The sequence below is a fragment of the Rhineura floridana genome, chromosome 1 (genome assembly GCF_030035675.1).
Source record: "Rhineura floridana isolate rRhiFlo1 chromosome 1, rRhiFlo1.hap2, whole genome shotgun sequence".
NCBI classification, from domain to species: Eukaryota; Metazoa; Chordata; class Lepidosauria; order Squamata; family Rhineuridae; genus Rhineura; species Rhineura floridana.
In genome coordinates, this window is record NC_084480.1 from 320,931,326 (window position 1) to 320,950,325 (window position 19,000).

The following is a 19,000-nucleotide window of genomic DNA, read 5'->3' on the forward strand; positions in this document are numbered from 1 at the left end:
TTAAAAAAAGATCCAATTCCCTTCAAGCAGTGTGAGATGTAACCACTAGCTAAACTAGGGGGAAGGACCAGGTTTTTTCCTGACTGGTGGCATGTGGGAAAGGGGTGGGAATGTGCGCATGGAAGAGGCACAGGTTAGACTGCTCGTATTTTTAGCTCAGGAAGGGTTGAAACAAACCCTGCTACTTGTCTGGAGAGATTAATGCAGGCAAAAGCAAGAATCAAATGTCCTCTGGGAACAATACAGCACTCCCATATTGTAAGGAGAACCAGTTGTGCCATTCAGCATGTACTCCCTGTCACCAGTCCCGGAGGGGAGGGTCAGCCAAGGAGAGAAAAACAAACTGTAAGGGATGGGCAAAACTGGCTCCAGCACTCACCAGACAAGTTGAGGAACTGGAGGCCGCGACTCCGCTCCTCCAGGGCTAGTAGCAGCGTCCGAAGGCCAACAATGCCAATTTCAGGATTTGCAGACAAATCCAGGGAGACTAAAGGCAGGCAGATGGGGAGGCACCTGGAGAGAGAACAAACATCAAGGTGTGTGTGGATAGGACAGGTAAAGGGCAGCCTGAGCCTCACACAGACATTCCCGGCTCATGTCTGTGGGGACACCCAAGCCCAGGGAGGAACAGCAAGAATTTATATGCTGCCTTCCCAAATGCTCAAAACACAACAGCAGCATCCCAGTGCATCCTAACTGCTGTCCAATAAAGAAGGCCAGAATTAACCCCAGGCCCAGATCCATCGTCACTCATAGGGAAACGGAAGGATCTGGTTGCGTTCTGCTCATCTACCCTTCAGAGCTTCCTTGACTCATCAAACCACGTCTGGGAATACCTTGCTCAGGTAGGGGAGGCATGTGTATATTTATAGCTGTCAAGCATGCCCAGAGACAAGGGACAGAACACTGTTGTCTCATAAGAACGTAAGAAGATCCCTGTGGCTGGATCAGGCCCAAGGGGGCCCATCCAGTCCAGCTTCCTGTTCTCACAGTGGCCAACCAGATGCCCATATGGGAAGCCCACAAGCAGGACCGGAGCGCAAGAGCAACTCTCCCCTCCTGTGGTTTCCAACACCTGGTGTTCAGAAGCAATCATGGAACACACACCCCCTCCCCTTGCCAGGGTCTCAGAGCCCAGGGTCCCATTTTCCTGTTTGGGGAGATAGCCTCCCTCTTTCAAATGAACACCGCCAACCCGCCATACCTGGCCAGTTCTGCAGTGGCATCATCACTGAGGTGATTCCCAGAGAAAGCCAGGTGTGTGAGAGCACAGCCTTCCTGCAGAGAGGAAAACAAAGGTTTGGAGATGAGGGTGGCGGTGGGAGGACGATTATCTTCTCCAAGAGTTCTTTTCACTCACATTGCGGTGGGGAAGTTTGAACCGCCTCCCAGTGTGTCCTCCCCCTCCTCCCCTCCGCTTTTCATCTGAGCGCAATGGCTCAAAGCAGGTGTCTGGGCAGACGGGGGCTGGTTTCCCAAGGCCCTCATCTCCCTCTCCCCCAACCAACCATACCTGCGCCAGGTACCTGGCCACCGCCTCCTGCAGAGGCTGCTGGTCCCCTGGGCTGGCGCCCACGGAGCTGATGTCCAGGTGGGTCAGCGTCTCCACAGGGAGGCTCTTCAGGAGCAGTTCAAGGCCATTGGAGCCCAGCAGGTTGTGGGACACAGAAAGCCTCTTGAGGTGCCCAGCTCCTGAGGGGGGAGAGCAGCCACTCAGTGTCTGAGCGATGAGGGGAGGGGACAGGGGAGCCCAGGAGGAGTTTACAAATATAAAGGGAAGGGAAGGAGGGCAAGTGCTTACTGATGACAAAGGGAGGAAATGGGAGATAGAAGCCAAAGCTGCAGTACCCAAGGGCCCCATTCACACATCTTAACACCCCTGCACACAATTGTAACTACCATCCCCAGAAACATCCTCACACACACCAAGCGAGCACAGTTCTCCTTGTGGGGAAACACACTCTTGGAAACAGCTTGTGGAGCCCCCTAGGTTTGGGGAGAGAGTACGTGTGGGGTGGGTGGGTGTTGAGTGTAACGTTCAGTCCTGGCAAAGCCCTCTGGCCTTCCGCATGACTGACAGGAGAAACTATACAAAACAAGGAAGCATCAGACTTGCTTCATTGATACCGATCTGAGCCCCACTCACCATTCTCGGTCTTTCCCTGGTTGCGGCTACATTCATCCTGCTCCTCTTACCTTTCAGGGCATTCGCCAGCAGGGGGCGGTAGTGCTGCAGGAAGGCCGTGGTGAGGCTGCAGGCTTGCAGCCTGAGCGAGCTCAAGACAGGGCAGGCTTGAACCAGGGAGGCCAGGGACTGGGTGCTGCCGTCGCCCAAGGGGTTCACGCTGAGATCCAGCTCCTCCAAGTTCTGAAAGAAAACGGCACCAGCAAGAGCCTCATGTGAACACAGGAAGTGGCCTTGTGCCGAGTCAGGCCTTGGCTCCATCTAGCCCAGTACAGTCTGCACTGACTGGCAGCAGTGGCTCTCCAGGGCTTCAGGCAGGAGTCTCTCCCAACCCAACCGGGAGGTGCTGCCATCAGGGATTGTACCTGGGACCTTCTGCATGCACAGCAGATGCTCTGCTACTGACCTGCGGCCCTTCAAGGGTGGGTGGGTGGTGAAGGGAGGACCAATCCACTTGCCATCAAGCCAAGGGGGGGAAGGGGGCCAAAACCCCAGAGGAAATGACACCAAACAGTTTGGGAAGCGGCTGGTAGCAGGCCCCATGTAGCATTTGGAATGCCCCAGTAATCTCAACTTTCATTTTAAAAAGAGCAAGCTTCTAGTCCTCATAGTGGTGTAGATGTGGTATCAACACATGCAGATGGCTCCTCTGAAGAGCGCTACCCCTTCACCCCCCCACACACACTTCCACACCTTGCCACTGCTCAAACACCCCCCTCCAAGCAGAAACAGACAGACAAAGCGAGATCAGCTCCTCCTCCAACCCTACCTGGAAGGTGACGGGGCCGGAAAGCCCCACAGCCAGCTTGCGCAGCCCCTCGGGGCCCAGCTGGTTGGCCGAGAGGTCGAGCAGCTTCAGGCCGGGCATGGTGCTGATGCTGGAGAGCAGCTCCTGGGCCACGTTGTCGCCCAGGCCAGTCCCCGAGAGGCATAAGCGCCGGACGGAGGTCTGCAGCTTGAGGGCCCGCAGGAGCGGGGTCAGGTGGAGGCGACGCAGAGCCACACCAGAGACGCTGAAGGACGGGCCCGACTCCTGCTGCTCCAACATCTTCAGGAGCAGCCGGTGCTCCCCTGCCAAGGGGAAAGGGGAGACAGGCCCCCCACCCCGCTTCAGCCAGAGCACAAGACTCGCAAGCCAGCAGGGCTGCCCCAGCAAGCTGCTGGCGGGGCAGGAAGGGAAGCCCAGCGTGGGGTTGGGAGTCCCGCCACAGTCCCTCAGGGTGGCACTGTTGGGAAGCAACCCTCTCCTGAGCCCAGCGGGAGAGAAGGAGCGTGGCCTGGGCTGGGTGCAAGCGGGGGCAGCCATGGGCCTTCAGCTCCCAGCACAGGCCAGCGGGAGCTCTGGACACACAGCGGCCCAACCAGGTAGCCTACGTAAGGCAGGAGAGCCCCCACCCAGGCCCCAACTCCCCTCTGCAGGGGGATTACAGCTCACCTACAGCCAGGCTCTGGCAGGCCTTCCGGTATCTCTCCACAAGAGGCGGCAGGTCCCAGGACTGCACCTCAGCCAATACCTGCACAGGGAGATGGAGGAAGGGAGTGCGCAGGGCTCAGCTGGGGTCCAAGGAAGCCTGAGCTCCAACAGGTACTCCTTTCTAACCTCACCTGCCCCCCACCTGCTCATGGGGAAGGAATTGGCTGGCCTACACACGCGCCTGCCTGAAAATGGCTCTCAGCAGCAGTACAATGCATCTGCCCCAGAGGAAACGGCTCCCCCACGCACAGGGAAGCAGCCCCTCCCAGCCCACAAGCTCCGAAAGGGTCACTGTGAAGCCCTTTCGCCTTTCGTGTCGGGAACCAGATGCCTGCTTTGCCCCAAAGCCAAGAGGGCCAAGCTCTGCCACACCTCGCCGCTGGTCCCAGGGAGCTTGGAGTTTAGAGGGGACAGGAAACCAGCGTGGGCTCAGGCTTCTGCTTAGGGATTCAGCACCTCCATGTCTTCCCAACGTTTGCAAAATCTTCCCAGGGGAAGATTTGTTTTGTTTACTATAGCAAATATATTCCAGTTAAATATTTAACTGCAATAATGGCGCAGGCCAAAGCAACCAGGAAGTCAAATTCTCTGTTGGGGACAGGGAGAGGCAGGGGATCCCCCAGCATGCAAAGCTGTGCCACTCTGCTTAGCAGAGCAAGGCACACCCTTAGGAACAGAGGAAGCCGTCTGTTGCCCACTCAGACCACTGGCCCGCGTCTCTGGGGTTTCCGGCTCTGGGGCCTCTCTCCTGCCTCCACCTGGAGATGCCGTTGGGGGATTGAACCTGGGGCCTCCTGCACACGTGCAGAGCGCATGCTCACCCACTGGGCTCTCAGCCTTCCCTTCTGCTGGAGCCCTCTGCCTGGCCCGTCTTCCCCCTGCCTGCAGCCAAGGGGTGACGGGGCTTTGGGGCGAAGGGCTACCCGCTTCTCTCTCCACGCACAGAGGCTGCTCACCTCCTCATTACTTTGCAAGACATCCACAATGCGGTCTTGGGGGGCCAACAGGGCCCCCTCCTTCTTCAGGGTTAAGCGCGGCAGGAGCCCACAGGTCTGGTAATAGCGCTGGGAGGCCTGATCCGCCAGCCACGAGACGGGGCGACCCTCACTGCTGCTGCAAGGAAGGACGGCAGGAGAGTGCTGCCGCAGGAGGCCCGCTGATGGCTCAAGCCCCCTGACCCCCCCCCACGAGAAGCCTCCCTCAGGGGCAGACTCCACAACCTTCCCTGCAGGCAGGTCTCACCCAACACTGCAGAGGGAAAGGGGGGGGAGGGCAGCAGAGACACCCCCTCCCTTCCCCATTGCTCCCTGCTCACGCTTTCCATCGTCTTGCTATCAACAGGAGGAGTGACCTGGATCAAGAGCTCCGCTCTCTGGCCTGACTTCCAGAACAGAGGAAAGGGCAAAGGGGCCAGGCAGCCTCGCTTTCTTACCTGTGTGGCACAGGGATAAGGAAGACATTGTCTTGCACCTGAACTCGCACCCGGATCGGGGGTGGGGGAGCAGGGAACTGTAGGGAGAAAGGGAGGAGAGAGGGGGGCTGAGGGTCTGGCAAGGAGCCCCTTAGCAAAAGCAAGGCAGGTCACCACATCCCAGGCCTCTGGCCACCAAGGGGCAACCTTTCTCTCCAGCCAGGAGAGAGGCAAGCTGAGCTTCAGCCAGATTAGCCCTGAGCCAAGCCTCCTCCAGCCTGGTGCCCCCCAGCTGTTTTGGACTCTGTTCCCGTCAGCTCCAGCCAACATGGCTGTATGATGTTGGGCAGATGGAAGTCATAGTCTGAAACAGTTGGAGGCACCAGGTTGGAGAAGGCTGCTTCATTTGCCTGGCCACAGCACCTCTTTGCTTTCCCAACATTTCCAAACTGTTCCAGGGCAAAACTTATTTTGTTAATAAACTGTGTTATTTCACAGAATCGTAGAGTTGGGAGGGGCCTGTAAGGCCATCAAGTCCAACCCCCTGCTCAAAGCAGGAATCCAACTTAAAGCATCCCGACAGGTGCCTGTCCAGCTGCCTCTCAAAGGCCTCCTGCGCTGGAGAGCCCACCACCCTCCTTAGGTAAATACATTTATTTATTTGTTAAATTTATATCCCGCACTTCTTATAATAACTGATGCAGGCCAAAGCAACCAGGAAGCCAAATTCCGTGTTGGATACAGGAAGGTGCCTGGGCATAAAAAGGGCAGGAAAATTTTTACTTGGATTTATTTAACAACATTTATATACTGTAAGATTGTAATAAAACCTCTCAATTGTTTACAAAAAAAGCAACCATTAGAATGTGCCATAAAAGACTGTTAAAAACAGGCATTAGAAACATTCAAAAGATAATAGGCTAAAAAACCCACAGGCTAAACGATGTCTTCATCTCAACTTGTCTGGCTAGGCTTGCATAGACTCAGATGTTTCAAGCAGGCATTAGAAAGAGTACGGCAAAGGCGCCTCCCTGACGTCAACAGGAGGGGAGTTCCAAAGTGTTACGCGGCACCCGTCGCAGGCCTGGATCCAACAGGGCTGTTGGCCTGTCGGGGCCCAGTGATGTGGGCTGGCCTGTGACCGTCTTACACTGACGCTGGCCACAGGAGCTTGGTGCCCTCCTAGAAGCCAAGCAAGCAGACCCCTCCCCACGGGAAACTCACCGGTGTGGATTCCAAGGGGGGGCTCTCTCCAGCCCCAGCAGTCCCACCATTGACTTGACCGCTGCCGCCTGCCCCTCGGAGGTTACTGGGCTCCGCAGGCTCCAGGCTCCCCACCAAGGCGATGGCCCCTCGGGTCCTTCCCAGCGGGGTCCTGTCTACAATCTGTGTGAGGCGACTCTGCCTGGCCCGCCGCCGCCGCCTCCTCCTGGTAGCGTCAGGGGCCTGAGGGGGCATCCCCCCGTCGCTCTCGACCCCCGGGCTCTCCTCCGCCTCGGCCCCGGCTTCCTCCCGGGCTCTGCTCCAGCGGCTTCTTTTGCGGGTGCCCCGGGTCACCCCCAGGTCGTCCTCCAGCCAGTCCTCCCCCAGGTACTCCTCCGGGGGGATCAGGGCTGGCCCAGAAGGGGGCCTGGGATGCTCGGGGCTGGGCAGGAGGTGGGGCAGGGCGCTGCCCACACCCCGTATGGCAGCCTGGTACTCGGCAGGGGCAGCCGGTGTGCTGGCCTCCTCCTGCCCCCCCCACAGGTCCTGGCCAAGCAGCCGCTGCCTCTTCTTGACCGGCCTCAGGGGAGCCATGCAGTCCTCGTGAGGCTCCCTCCGGCTCCTGTAGGGACTGGGGGGCTTTATAAGGGGCTCTAGAGGGGAGGCAGCTGGGGACGGGGAGAGTTCTGCCTCACATCGCTGGCCAGCTGGCTCTTCCGGGCGAGTCTGTGTCTTAGAGCCTGAAGGGGTAGAAGCAGAGACCCCCAGGATGCCACACACCTGCTTCCCAAGAGCTGCAGGCAGGTCAAAAAGACACAGAAATATACAGCTGGCCCTCCCTTTTCTCCCTCCTCCCCCAACAAAACACACACCCCCGCTGCATACTCCCACAAAGAGCCGCAGCAGCTCCCTGCTTGCCTCTGTGCAGGCTCACCTCCACTGGCCAGGGCCTTCTTCAGGAGGCCCTCCATAGCCTTGCAGCGCTGGCGAGTTTCTTGGTCCAGATCCCTGCCGTAGAGATGCACCCACGCCCGGAGAGTGCCCATGGGGCTCAGGCCCTAACAACAGAGAAGCACAGGGAAGGTTGGCCCCGGCAGAACCACAAGCCCGGCCAGGAATCCCCAGAGGCCACCCAGTTCTTCTCTCACCACCTCCAGCCACACACAAGACAGCCTCCCCCTTTGGATTCCTGCATTGAGCAGGGGGTTGAGCAAGGGGCTGGACTTGATGGCCTTATAGGCCCCTTCCAACTCTATGATTCTATGATTCTCCTTCCCAGCAGAAGGGCACCCAGCAGCTCCCAGGATGCCAAGCTGAAAATGCAACATGAATGGGGAGAAGCAGGGCAGCTTTAAAGAGTTTGGGATCCGCTGTGCGCTATAGCCTAAGCCAGCTGCCCCCAACCTGATGCTGGGGCTGCTGGGAGTTGTGGTTCAACACATCTGGAGGACCCCAGCGCAGGCTTCAGCTGAAGAGAGGGGCGAGGCCTGCATTCTGGAAGCTGGAGGAAGGCCCGGATTTCCAAGAATCAGGTTTGCCCTGAACTGTACCTTTCGATTCCATTCAGGTTCCAGCAGACAACATGGGGGGGGGGGGAGGAGCAGGCGGAGGCACGGCAGAGGTGGAGGGCCTACCAGGAAGCCGCACAGGGCAACTGGCCAGGAAGCCCTCCTGAGGAGGGAATGCATTTGTCAGCCCTTTCACAAAGGGCCTTGAAGACAAGCCAGCAAGCGGCACCTGAGCCGTCCCCCTCCAGCAGCAACACCTGCTCCCTGTCATCTCACTCCCCAACGGGGGCCTCACCTTGGCGTTGCAAAGCACCACCGACGCCCCCCTCTGGATCAGAAGCTCAGCCACGTCAAAATGGCCGCAATTCAGGGCATCGTGCAGCGGGGTGATGCCCTCACATAAAGGCCCCCCAGGGTCATCAATGGTGGCGCTGTGGTCCAGGAGAAAACGCACAATCTCTGGAGGAAGAGTCGAAGGGGTCACATCCAGCCCAGTCAAGCCCAACACGGAGAGGAAGTGCTTCAGGCTGCCTGGAAAGAGCTCCAGGCCTCCCCCTTTCCAGCACTTACCCAGATGCCCGTGGTTGCAAGCCTCGTGCAGTGGGGTCCAGCCACAATAATCCCGGGGGTTCAGAGGGTGACCCTGCGGCCAAGAGGAGAAACATACACCAGGTGAAGGGGTGCAAAGTGGCTTTACGCCTCAAGAACCGCCCGGCTCATCACAGCCAGCCCCTTCCCCCTCTTCAAATGGCGTGCAACCACACACAGCTGGAGCAGATGCAGGAAGGATGGCCTCACCTGATCAGTAAGGCGTCCACATGCCTCTTCCTCCTCCTCCATGCTCCCAGGAGCTTTTATTGGGGTGTTTATGGACTGTGTTAATTAGTTCTAGGGAAGAAGCCACAACTTCTGCCTTTTTTTGCTAATGGTGGGCTGTGAAGACGAGGGGTGGTCGACGAAGGATGGCAACACCCAAAACATGGTGGGCCTGGAAGGGCTTCGGCTTCACATTTCAAAGCTACCTAGGAAGTCCTCCAGCACAAGCTGGCTGTGGGCACCCAGGCCAACTACTGGGGCCACCTTGAAAGAGTTCCTCACATTTTAAAACTGGTGCAGCCCCCAATCCATTCCCTGCATACATGGACTACCACAGAACTGCTGCAGAGGGGAGCACATTTCCTGGGTCAGGAGCACAGCAGGAAGTCTGAATACGTCATGGAAGTTAACATGACAAGGGATAAGCAATTCATAAGTCTGAAGATATTGTTATTGAGATTTAAGATGGAATACAAGCTGTTATCTGACAAGTGTATTATTTGAGTGGGCACTGACTGATCGTCTATCCAGCTTGTCCTTAAAAAACAAACGGCACGCTGAATTTGGGATAATCTCTGCCCATTTCCCAGCATGGAAAGGAAGGCAGCTACTGTACCTTCCTAGGTAGGGGAAAGGCTGTAACGTAGTGGCAGAACACCTGCCTCGCGTGCAGAAGGTCCCAGGCTCAATCTCCGGCAGCATCTCCAGGTAGGGTTGGGAAAGATTTCCTGCCTGAAACCCTGGAGAGCTGCTGCCAGTCAGTGTAGACAATACTAAGCTAGGTGGACCAATGCTCTGACTCAGTCTAAGGCAGCTTCCCACGTTCTGTGCAGCAAAGCGTACTACCTTGTTTAGAAGAAACCTTCTAACTCCCCTTCCCTTTTGGAGCTCTGCCTTCTTCCTTGGGAGAAGTGTGGATCCAGATCCAGAAGAGACGGGAGGTACAAGAGGGGCTCCTGGAGCCCAACAGGAATTTCACCCACACTGATCGTGACGTTTGACCCATACCCCCCAAGGTTGAAGAGACACACTGCAGAAAACGGAGGGAGCAAAAAGGCCCTTGAATAAAGAGGCTCTTAGACCTCTTCTCCGAGGGTGGAGGGGGGGGGGAGCCTCAACGCCAACTCCCATAATCTTCTAAGTATTAGCCTCGCTGGCTGCTGGGACTGGGAGTCCTTCAACATCTGGAGAGCCACCGCAGGCTGCCCATCCCTGTCTGAAAGCGAGGTAGAATGGAGAGCTAGGATGCTCCTCCCCATCAGAGGATTCCCATCCTGAGGGTGGGACCTTACAGCCCACCCGTGTGTCCAGACCGGCCACCAGGGGAAGAGAGGGAAGAAGATTCTATGGAGAACGAGGCTGAATGGATGTGGGCTGGGGAAAGCCAGCAGGAGGAGGCATCAAGAGGACCAAAGGCTCCCTCTCCCCACTCTTGAACCCGGGCAGGGGAGGAGCCACCTGCTCTACTGCCTTCCAGCGTAGGACCTCTGCCTCCTTCCCTTCATTCGACAGCTCTGTGTCCAGCCGGCCCAGCCAAGCGGCTCACCTTCTCCACAAGGAACTGCACCTGGCGCAAGTTCCCGTCAATGCAGGCGCGGTGCAACAAAGTCTCGCCCCGGTCATTCCGCTGGTTCCACTGGGAGGAGGGAGATATGGCAGAGAAAGATAACCAACACCATTTCCAAGCTGGTGGAGCCCAAAGGTGGAAGACCCAAGAACTCCCTTGCTGACCTCTTTCTAGTGGTGGGGGGGAGGGGGGCAGGGGCTAGCCAGACCCTCTGGAGCAGCCTTTCCCAACCAGCGTGCCTCCAGATGTTGTTGGACCACAACTCCCATCTTCCTGCCCATTGGCAACGCTGGCTGAGGCTGATGGGAGTTGTTGTGGTCCAACACCATCTGGAGGCACGCCGGTTGGGAAAGGCAGGTTCTTCAGCTTATTCTTCTATTCTTTTTATTTCAAAGCATTTCTAAACTGCTTAATATTTTTTAAATCTCTAAGGGGTATGCTAAAACACAACATGAGAACAATAAAATGGTGTGACAAAAAACAGTTTTACAAAGATAGGGATTCAATAATGACAAGGGCCAGCCTTGTGGGAAACGGAAAATCCGAGCAAAAAGGATGTCTTCACAAGATGCCTCACGCCGCTCGCTGCTCCACATGCAGCAAAGGGACAGGCATCATTCCAAGGCACAGGAGCAAAAGCAGAAAAATGCCCGTTTTCGGGTCACTGCCCTATGATGTTCTATAGGGTGCGGTGCCAGGAGTAAAATTTCCCCAGACGATCCGAGTGATTTTACAGGGCCTGTATGGCGACAAGTGGCCTTTCAGGTAGCCTGGCCTTGAATTGTTCATCTTCTTTGTTAACAAGAAGATCCTGAGCACGGCCTGGCAGCTGATCAGCGGCCACCGCAGTTCCCTCAGCACAGACGTAACACATGCGCCTCCAGGAGCTCCACCTGGCCAGAGTCCGGCCCTGGATGCCGCATACATAAGGACCTAAGAAGAGCCTGCTGGATCAGGCCAGTGGCCCATCTAGTCCAGCATCCTGTTCTCACAGTGGCCAACCAGGTGCCTGGGGGAAGCCCGCAAGCAGGACCCGAGTGCAAGAACACTCTCCCCTCCTGAGGCTTCCGGCAACTGGTTTTCAGAAGCATGCTGCCTCTGACTAGGGTGGCAGAGCACAGCCATCACGGCTAGTAGCCATTGATAGCCCTGTCCTCCATGAATCTGTCTAATCTTCTTTTAAAGCCATCCAAGCTGGTGGCCATTACTGCATCTTGTGGGAGCAAATTCCATAGTTTAACTATGCGCTGAGTAAAGAAGTACTTCCTTTTGTCTGTCCTGAATCTTCCAACATTCAGCTTCTTTGAATGTCCACGAGTTCTAGTATTATGAGAGAGGGAGAAGAACTTTTCTCTATCCACTTTCTCAATGCCATGCATAATTTTATACACTTCTATCATGTCTCCTCTGACCCGCCTTTTCTCTAAACTAAAAAGCCCCAAATGCTGCAACCTTTCCTCGTAAGGGAGTCGCTCCATCCCCTTGATCATTCTGGTTGCCCTCTTCTGAACCTTTTCCAACTCTATAATATCCTTTTTGAGATGAGGCGACCAGAACTGTACACAGTATTCCAAATGCAGCCACAAAATAGATTTATACAACGGCATTATGATATCGGCTGTTTTATTTTCAATACCTTTCCTAATTATCGCTAGCATGGAATTTGCCTTTCTCACAGCTGCCGCACACTGGGTCGACATTTTCATCGTGCTGGCCACTACAACCCCGAGGTCTCTCTCCTGGTCGGTCACCGCCAGTTCAGACCCCATGAGCGTATATGTGAAATTCAGATTTTTTGCTCCAATATGCATAATTTTACACTTGTTTATATTGAATTGCATTTGCCATTTTTCCGCCCATTCATTCAGTTTGGAGAGATCTTTTTGGAGCTCTTCACAATCCCTTTTTGTTTTAACAACCTTGAACAATTTAGTGTCGTCAGCAAACTTGGCCACTTCACTGCTCACTCCTAATTCTAGGTCATTAATGAACAAGTTGAAAAGTACAGGTCCCAATACCGATCCTTGAGGGACTCCACTTTCTACAGCCCTCCATTGGGAGAACTGTCCGTTTATTCCTACTCTCTGCTTTCTGCTTCTTAACCAATTCCTTATCCACAAGAGGACCTCTCCTCTTATTCCATGACTTCTAAGCTTCCTCAGAAGTCTTTGGTGAGGTACCATGTCAAACGCTTTTTGAAAGTCTAAGTACACTATGTCCACTGGATCACCTCTATCTATATGCTTGTTGACACTCTCAAAGAATTCTAATAGGTTACTGAGACAGGACTTTCCCTTGCAGAAGCCATGCTGGCTCTGCTTCAGCAAGGCTTGTTCTTCTATGTCAGGAGGCAGAGGAAGCCACTTCAGAGTGGGGCAAACCAGGCAGGTTTGTCCACCTCGCCCAGCCTTGCCTGCTCCGGCCAGCTGTGGCCGTGGGGCAAAGGGTCTTCCCTAGCACTGGCTATCCAAGATCCTTTTCACAGGAGATGCCAGGTAATGACCTCCTGCCTGCAAAGCAGAGGCTCTATTTGGAGCTACCTTCCCTCCCTGGTGTACTCTGGACATGGCAATTCCATTTAGCTACTGACGAACAAGGGTTCATGTTCCAGCCCAGCCGTGGCCTCCAGTACTGATTTCTGGCAAGTCAACCTCTTCCAGCCTCAGCTCCCCCTTGTTACATCATGGGCCTGCTTGGCAAGGGTGTGAGCACCCACTCAAGCAGGCTGAAGAACTAAGACACAATTTGCTGCCAGCGCCTAGCCTTCCTGCAGGACCGGCTTCAACCCAAACCCAGAACAGTCTCTGGCTTAGCAACAGTTTCCCACCCTGCCAGCCAGGTCAAGCCCTACCAACTGCCACTCGCCTCCCTGACCTCTGGACCTCAGGCTGACTGGCCCAAACAGAGCTTAGGGTCCTGGGGTCCTGGCTTACCTTGTTGATTCTGCGCCGACCAGGGACAGTTTTGCTGTAGCCCTCCATGTCGTCCTCTCCATCTGGAAAAGAGGGGAGGGGGCAAAAACAACCATGCTGGGTCAGAGCCAATGTCTGGGAAGCAAAGCATTCGTTCCCCCAACAGTGGCCCCAGGAAAACTAGAACCCCAAAGCAACTCACATCTCCTGCCAATAAGCAAAAGGTCAAAAAAAAAGTAGCCTTCTCCTATCAAGGCTGATAGCAACCTGTCTATCCAGCTAGTTCTCAAAGGCTTTGAGACTAGCTGGTCTCCATAATGTCCTGCAGCAGTGAGTTCCACAGGTTGGGCACTTCCACTCATTTGCCTTTAGCCCACAGCCTATTCATTTCAAGTCTTACCATTAGGAGAGAGAAGGATGGAGACTAATTATGCCACAGTCACATTCCCACCCCGCCACCGCAGATACCCTCCACTAGAAAAGCATAGTGCTCAATGCTCCTTCACAAGGATCAGCCTTCTTGATCCATTTCGTGGCTCTTTCCTGTAGCTTCTCCAGCTCTGTGTTGTGAGGAAGGGCCCAGAGCCAAGAGAGCCTGGCAGCACAGAGCAGCACTGGGTACAAACCCCCAATTTCCTCAGGGCTCAGAGAAGAGAATCTTAAACAGGAAGACATGCACCACCCCCACCCACTTCCCCCCCAAGCCATACAGGCAAGACCGTGTTGTGCCACCCCTCCCTCTGGGGGACGTCTCTGGACGCCATGAGCTCCAGCCACCCTCACTCACCACTGTCAGAGAGCTCCAGGTCGCTTGCTTCCAACAGCTCGCTGCTTTGCACCTCCTCTTCCTCCTCCTCCTCCTCATTGATCTCCCCATTCGAGTGCCGGCCCTGAGAGCGACAGAGGTCCTGCAGCCTGGCCAGTGTGCTCGCCGTCTCAGAGCACCCACATCTCTGCTGACAGGCATGCAAGTGCCGTAGGATCTGACGCTGAGAAATGTTTATTCAGGGTTTAGAAACATAATCTGGTCCTGTGTTTCAGTCCGTTTCTAACTTTCAGGGTAAGCAACAACAGATATTTAAGATTTATGCTTGAAGTTGACCCGCTACGAACCACCCCTCACCAGCTTCCTGGCCTTTCATAATAGCTCCCTAAAGATACCAACTTGGTGCCTTTAACCTTTTCAGGAAGCAATTGCAGAACAGGCTAGAAAAGTTATGAGACCTCATCTAGTCTTGGGAGAGCCCTGAGCCTCCTTCAGTTTTACCCTTTGAGGCCATGGAGAGTCAATATAAGAAATCCAGGAGGGGGCAGAAGATGTTCCTCTACTTTGCTATGCAGCTCACTAAACAGTTATATCTGGGGTGGGGAACCTTTCCCAGCCGGCGGGGTGGATCTTGAGCTTCCCCCTCCCCATGATGGGCCATTCTGACAGAGGAGCAGCTCTGCCCATCCCCTGGCACCAGTGCTTACAGGAAGCCTGCTTTGGGCACTCTGTAGCACAGCCAATGTCAGTGGGTTTGCTCTCACCACTAATCAGCACTTGACAGGAAGCCTCACTTCCCAAAGAACATTTGGGAGCATCCTTTAAGGGTCCTTGTTCTGCACTGGCATATGACGACAAGTGTAGGACAGGTGAGCATGGCTTGGGGAAAACAGCCTCACAGGGCAAAGAGGGACCTAGGCTGGGCCTGCCTGGGCCCACAGGCTGGAGGTTCCTCACTCCTGTGCAAAATAAACAAGGAGATTAGAGCTTCCTGCCTTGAGTAGGGGGTTGGACTCGGTGGCCTTAAAGTCCCCTTCCAACTCTACTCTTCTATGAAATACTGGGAGAATTTGATTCTCATAAGCACCATGGGCCCACTCTGCAGACAACCAAACTGTTGCTAGCTGGTAGAAGCTAGTGCCCTCCAGATGTTTTGGATGACAAGTCCCATCAGCTTCAGCCTGCATGGCCGTGGTGCTGGGGCGGATGGGAGCTGTTGTCCAAACCATCCAGAGGGCACCAGGTCGGCAAAGGCTTTAGGTGTGAAAGGAAGCCCAAGGGATCGCAGAGAAGTGAAGTGAATTCTCTCTGCTGGCCTCGGAGAGATGCCCACCCCTGCACCATTTCAGGAAGAGCCATGTTAGACGGAGGTGACAAGCTAAGACATTTCAGAGCAGTAAATATCCTTGAAATCAGCCTCTTTATCAGAGAACGGGGGGAGCGCCAGTAATTTCTCTTCTGAAGGTCTGAGAGAGAAGGGAGGGTGGTGCCTGGTGCAGAGGCCCCCTCTTCTACAAAAACTAAGCCTCCTCCTAGTTCACCCAAAGAGGAAGCAGCCCCCCCCTCGCTCATCCCACCTGCACTTTGGCGTTCCCGGCCTCCTCTGCGTACGACAGGGCAGTCTGAAAGCAGCGCTCCAGCTCCTCGTAGCTCTCGTTGGCCTCCTCCTTCGACAGGGCAATGTGCAGCCACGTTTTCCCCTCCTGGCCATGAAAAGAACAAAGCGCAAGGAGTCATCTACCTAACCCTCCCCAAACGACCACGTGGAGGGGGGCACCAGCTGTGCAGGGCCTGAAAGGCACAGCTGGGCCCCCTCCCAGCCATGCTCTTGGGCCATCTTACCTCCAGGGGGTTCCCCCGCCGCAGGGCCAGTTCTGCCTGATAGTGCTTCACCGCTCGAACATGGTCCTTCAGGTCCCCAAAGGTGGTGGCCAAAGAAAAGTGGATCACGGCCAGCTCTTGCTCCGAGAGCTTCAAAGACTGGGCGTGGCACAGCTGGAAGACAATGCATGTAGCTACAGTAATGGGACCCAGGGCATCCTCTGTCCAACCCAGCTGCCCTCTCCCTTGCCTTTGCCAGACAGGGCTCCCCATTTCCCTGAACTGAAGGCACGGGCTCCAACGTATTGTCCTGCCCAGAGCCCGACACAGGAGATGGAGGCGAGACTGGCAATAATTCTTGCTTTATTCGAGTCACGGTTACATCAAAAGCAGTGTGCTTCATAGATCTTTCTAGGCTGACTCACTACTGATGCTAACTATGCTAACTAAGCATTCTCTGCAGTGTGTGGAGTAAGTTGACTCAGCACCTCAACCAGGGGGGACCACCTTAAGTAGGGAAGGTCTTCGCCTGTAATCTCCAACTCCTGCGTGGTTCTACCCTCTGACTGTCCCACTTCTCGCGTTGTCTCGTGCGGGGTGAAGGGGGGCGAGCCTCTGATTGCTCATCGGACAGTAAGGCTAGCTAGGTGCCAGCTTGGCTTCAGGGGGCGGGGAGCAAGTTGGTGGGGAAACATTTGAAGGTCCAGGCGGGGAGTCCTGGGGGTGGTGGTGGAGTTGGCACACGTGTGAGATCGCTCCCCAACGGCTCTAGCAGAGTGCTTGCAAGTGGGAAGGCGCCCTCAGGTGGAGCGGAGTCTAAGTCGCCTTGAGGATTGTCCAGGGAAACTGGAGGGCTGCTAACGCTCCCCCCTCCCCCAAGGATCTCAAAAGTCTCGTCCTCCTCTGCCCACTCTCCCTGATGTGCTTGGGATAGGTGGGGCTCAACACGTATCTACCAAGATTCTGCTTTCTTGCCTGAAGCAGCCTTCTCTTCTTTACACCGCCACCCTTGCCTTTCATGTCCCTTTCACAAAAGGATTTTCCCTGAAAAGCTTTTGCAAGACCCTCTCTCCTTCTCCAGGAAAGACCCTCTTGAAAACCCAGGTCCTCCCCCACGCCAAGCAGATTCCCCCTCCACCCAAGCTATAATTTGGTACTGAGTGCTTGCTTAGGGCATGCATCCAGAGTTTAAGGCCCCAGACTTAATGCTTGCCATCTACTGTAGCAGACCTTGCCCCGAGACCTTGAAGAGCTGCTGAAATTTGCTTTTGGCCTTGAGGGACCAACAGCTCCTTATAAAGATTCCTTCGCCCCAGACAGATGTCCAGCACCTCTCCCAATCCCTGCCTAATCCTCTTTGCCTGAGGGAGACTCTGGGCAAAGAGTTCCAAACATCTCCAAGCGGGGAGTGGGGCCACCACCAAGGGGGTTCAGCACAAGCTCTGCACACAGGAAGCCCCAGGTCCAATTCCGGGCAGCAGGGCTTGTGGAAAGGCCTCAGCCCCAGCCAATGAGAGTAGACAGTCCTGGCCAGCAAAAGGCGCAACCACCTCTCTCCGGATAAAGCAGCTTTGCGGGTTTCCCACTGATCAGGCTCTCATCAGGCCCAGGTCTTCATCGCCTCAGCCCCGCTACAGGATCACAAGCTCCCATTATGTTTCAAAAGCAGCTTCACTGGATGACACCGGGAGGCTTTTTTAAATCCAGAGTTCAGGAGCCCTCAAGCATCAAGCTGACAGCTCTACAATCCCCCACTCTGTGCCTTATCTTCCTCCTGAGACCACCTAGAGCAGCCAAGGAAGTGGCAACCCTGCCTCACCTGCTTCTCGTAGGCCTCCACAGACTGCTGATAATCCCCGGCTTTGGAGAAAAGGTCTCCCAGGTGCTCACAAAGGCCCACGGCCACTTGCAGGTTGCCCGCGGCCTCTGCCTCTTCCAGCTCCTGCTGCAGGTGGCTCACCTTCATGGCTGCCAGAGAGAGAGAGAGCGCCATGAGTCCTGAGCCACGGAGTGCCATCCCGTGCCACGTTTTACCTCATGGCGTCTAGGCTCAGGGAAGGGCCACAGGCTGGGCAAAAGGAGCATCTCCACTCACCATAGCGCAGGCTGCGGCAAACGCTCGCCCGCTGCTGATGCTGCTGGGAGCCCAAGAGGTAGGCCTTCTTCAGAGAGCGCTTGGCAGCCACAAAGTCTCCAAGGCTCAGCAGCACCTGCGAGGGGACACGCGGGAAATGTCAAGACAGGCCACCAGCTGGAAGGGGCTCAGTTCCCTCTCCAGAGAGGCTCCCAGGAAGGCGATGGAGACAACCGAGCGCCCCACAGACAGGCCCCAACAACCAGCAGCAGAATTCCCAGATAACAGCCTGGGCAGTCTCTGGCAAGTCTACTGTGGATTGTGGTGTATTGATTTTATTGGAATCAGAGTGCTGTGAGCTGCCCGGTATTATTGACAAAGTGTGGCATAGAAATGTTTAAAATAAAGAAATAATTCCTGCTGTTTAATGCCAGAAGTGTGCCAGGTGCTGCATGGTGGACAGACGTGGTGCGAGTTCTGCACTGAGAACTCACAAGCCATCTTAGAAGGGCAGAGGAGGGAGGCGGAGATCAAGACGGAAGGAGGCGGAGATCAGGCGATGAGGAGCGGCGGAGATGCCAAGAAAGCAAGGCTAGGCTTCTTCATACAATGTCTTGTTGGCAACTTGGGATGGGTGTGTGCATGCATGTTAAAGATACCTAACTAATATTTTATCTGACTTTACTTTTACCAGCAGGATATCGGGGGAGGGGAGGATGAAGCCCCTCCACCCCCAAGTCGCCAACCAGCAAGTCCAGTTGCCAGTTACCAACCTCCATCCTGCAATTAGCCAGAGAGAATGCGCCCTGTGCAATTCAACCCAGCAGGAGCAACCCATGCTCAGAAGCCCCATCTAGGAACAGGGAGAAGACAGCATCCCCTTACACAGACTTCACGCACACTCCACCACCCAGGCCCCTCCCCGGACAAAGGCACACACCACACACACCCCTCCCCTCATGAGCCAGCCCTGCCACTCTCACCTGGGCGATGCTGGCATAGCACTCGCTCTCCATGTATTTCTCCTTCATCTTGCAGGCGCACTCCCGCGCCCTCTCCAGGCAGCGCATGGCCTTCGAATGCTCACCCTCCCGCAGGTGGATGTTGCCCAAATTGAAGTAGGCCCGGTAGAGATCTTCGTACAGGTGAGTTTGCCTAGGAGAGGTGGGAGGGAATCATTGTTTCACCACAAAACGCTGATTGAGGCAACCTCTGACAATGTGGTGTCACCCAGATGCTTTGGACCACAGCTCCCGCCAGCCG

General features: G+C 55.4%; 1 protein-coding gene across 3 annotated transcripts in view; it reads right to left on the reverse strand.

The window, feature by feature from the left end:
* The window catches only part of TONSL (tonsoku like, DNA repair protein), a 31,688-nt gene that overhangs the window by 4,038 nt on the left and 8,650 nt on the right, over nucleotides 1–19,000 (reverse strand). Inside the window, exons 6-25 of one of the 3 annotated variants that reach the window (XM_061607134.1) lie at nucleotides 18,721–18,892; nucleotides 17,759–17,873; nucleotides 17,483–17,631; nucleotides 15,685–15,837; nucleotides 15,420–15,545; nucleotides 13,864–14,065; nucleotides 13,098–13,159; nucleotides 10,144–10,233; nucleotides 8,352–8,424; nucleotides 8,077–8,240; nucleotides 7,208–7,331; nucleotides 6,295–7,067; nucleotides 5,092–5,168; nucleotides 4,616–4,769; nucleotides 3,621–3,699; nucleotides 2,955–3,256; nucleotides 2,197–2,368; nucleotides 1,514–1,692; nucleotides 1,205–1,278; nucleotides 380–513 (exon numbers count right to left, since the gene is read on the reverse strand). In XM_061607134.1, the coding sequence (XP_061463118.1) occupies nucleotides 380–513; nucleotides 1,205–1,278; nucleotides 1,514–1,692; nucleotides 2,197–2,368; nucleotides 2,955–3,256; nucleotides 3,621–3,699; nucleotides 4,616–4,769; nucleotides 5,092–5,168; nucleotides 6,295–7,067; nucleotides 7,208–7,331; nucleotides 8,077–8,240; nucleotides 8,352–8,424; nucleotides 10,144–10,233; nucleotides 13,098–13,159; nucleotides 13,864–14,065; nucleotides 15,420–15,545; nucleotides 15,685–15,837; nucleotides 17,483–17,631; nucleotides 17,759–17,873; nucleotides 18,721–18,892 (3,374 nt within the window). Of the gene's footprint in view, nucleotides 1–379; nucleotides 514–1,204; nucleotides 1,279–1,513; nucleotides 1,693–2,196; nucleotides 2,369–2,954; nucleotides 3,257–3,620; nucleotides 3,700–4,615; nucleotides 4,773–5,091; nucleotides 5,169–6,294; nucleotides 7,068–7,207; nucleotides 7,332–8,076; nucleotides 8,241–8,351; nucleotides 8,425–10,143; nucleotides 10,234–13,097; nucleotides 13,160–13,863; nucleotides 14,066–15,419; nucleotides 15,546–15,684; nucleotides 15,838–17,482; nucleotides 17,632–17,758; nucleotides 17,874–18,720; nucleotides 18,893–19,000 lie in introns of all 3 variants that reach the window. The other 2 variants (XM_061607133.1, XM_061607135.1) reach the window with 2 other exon arrangements.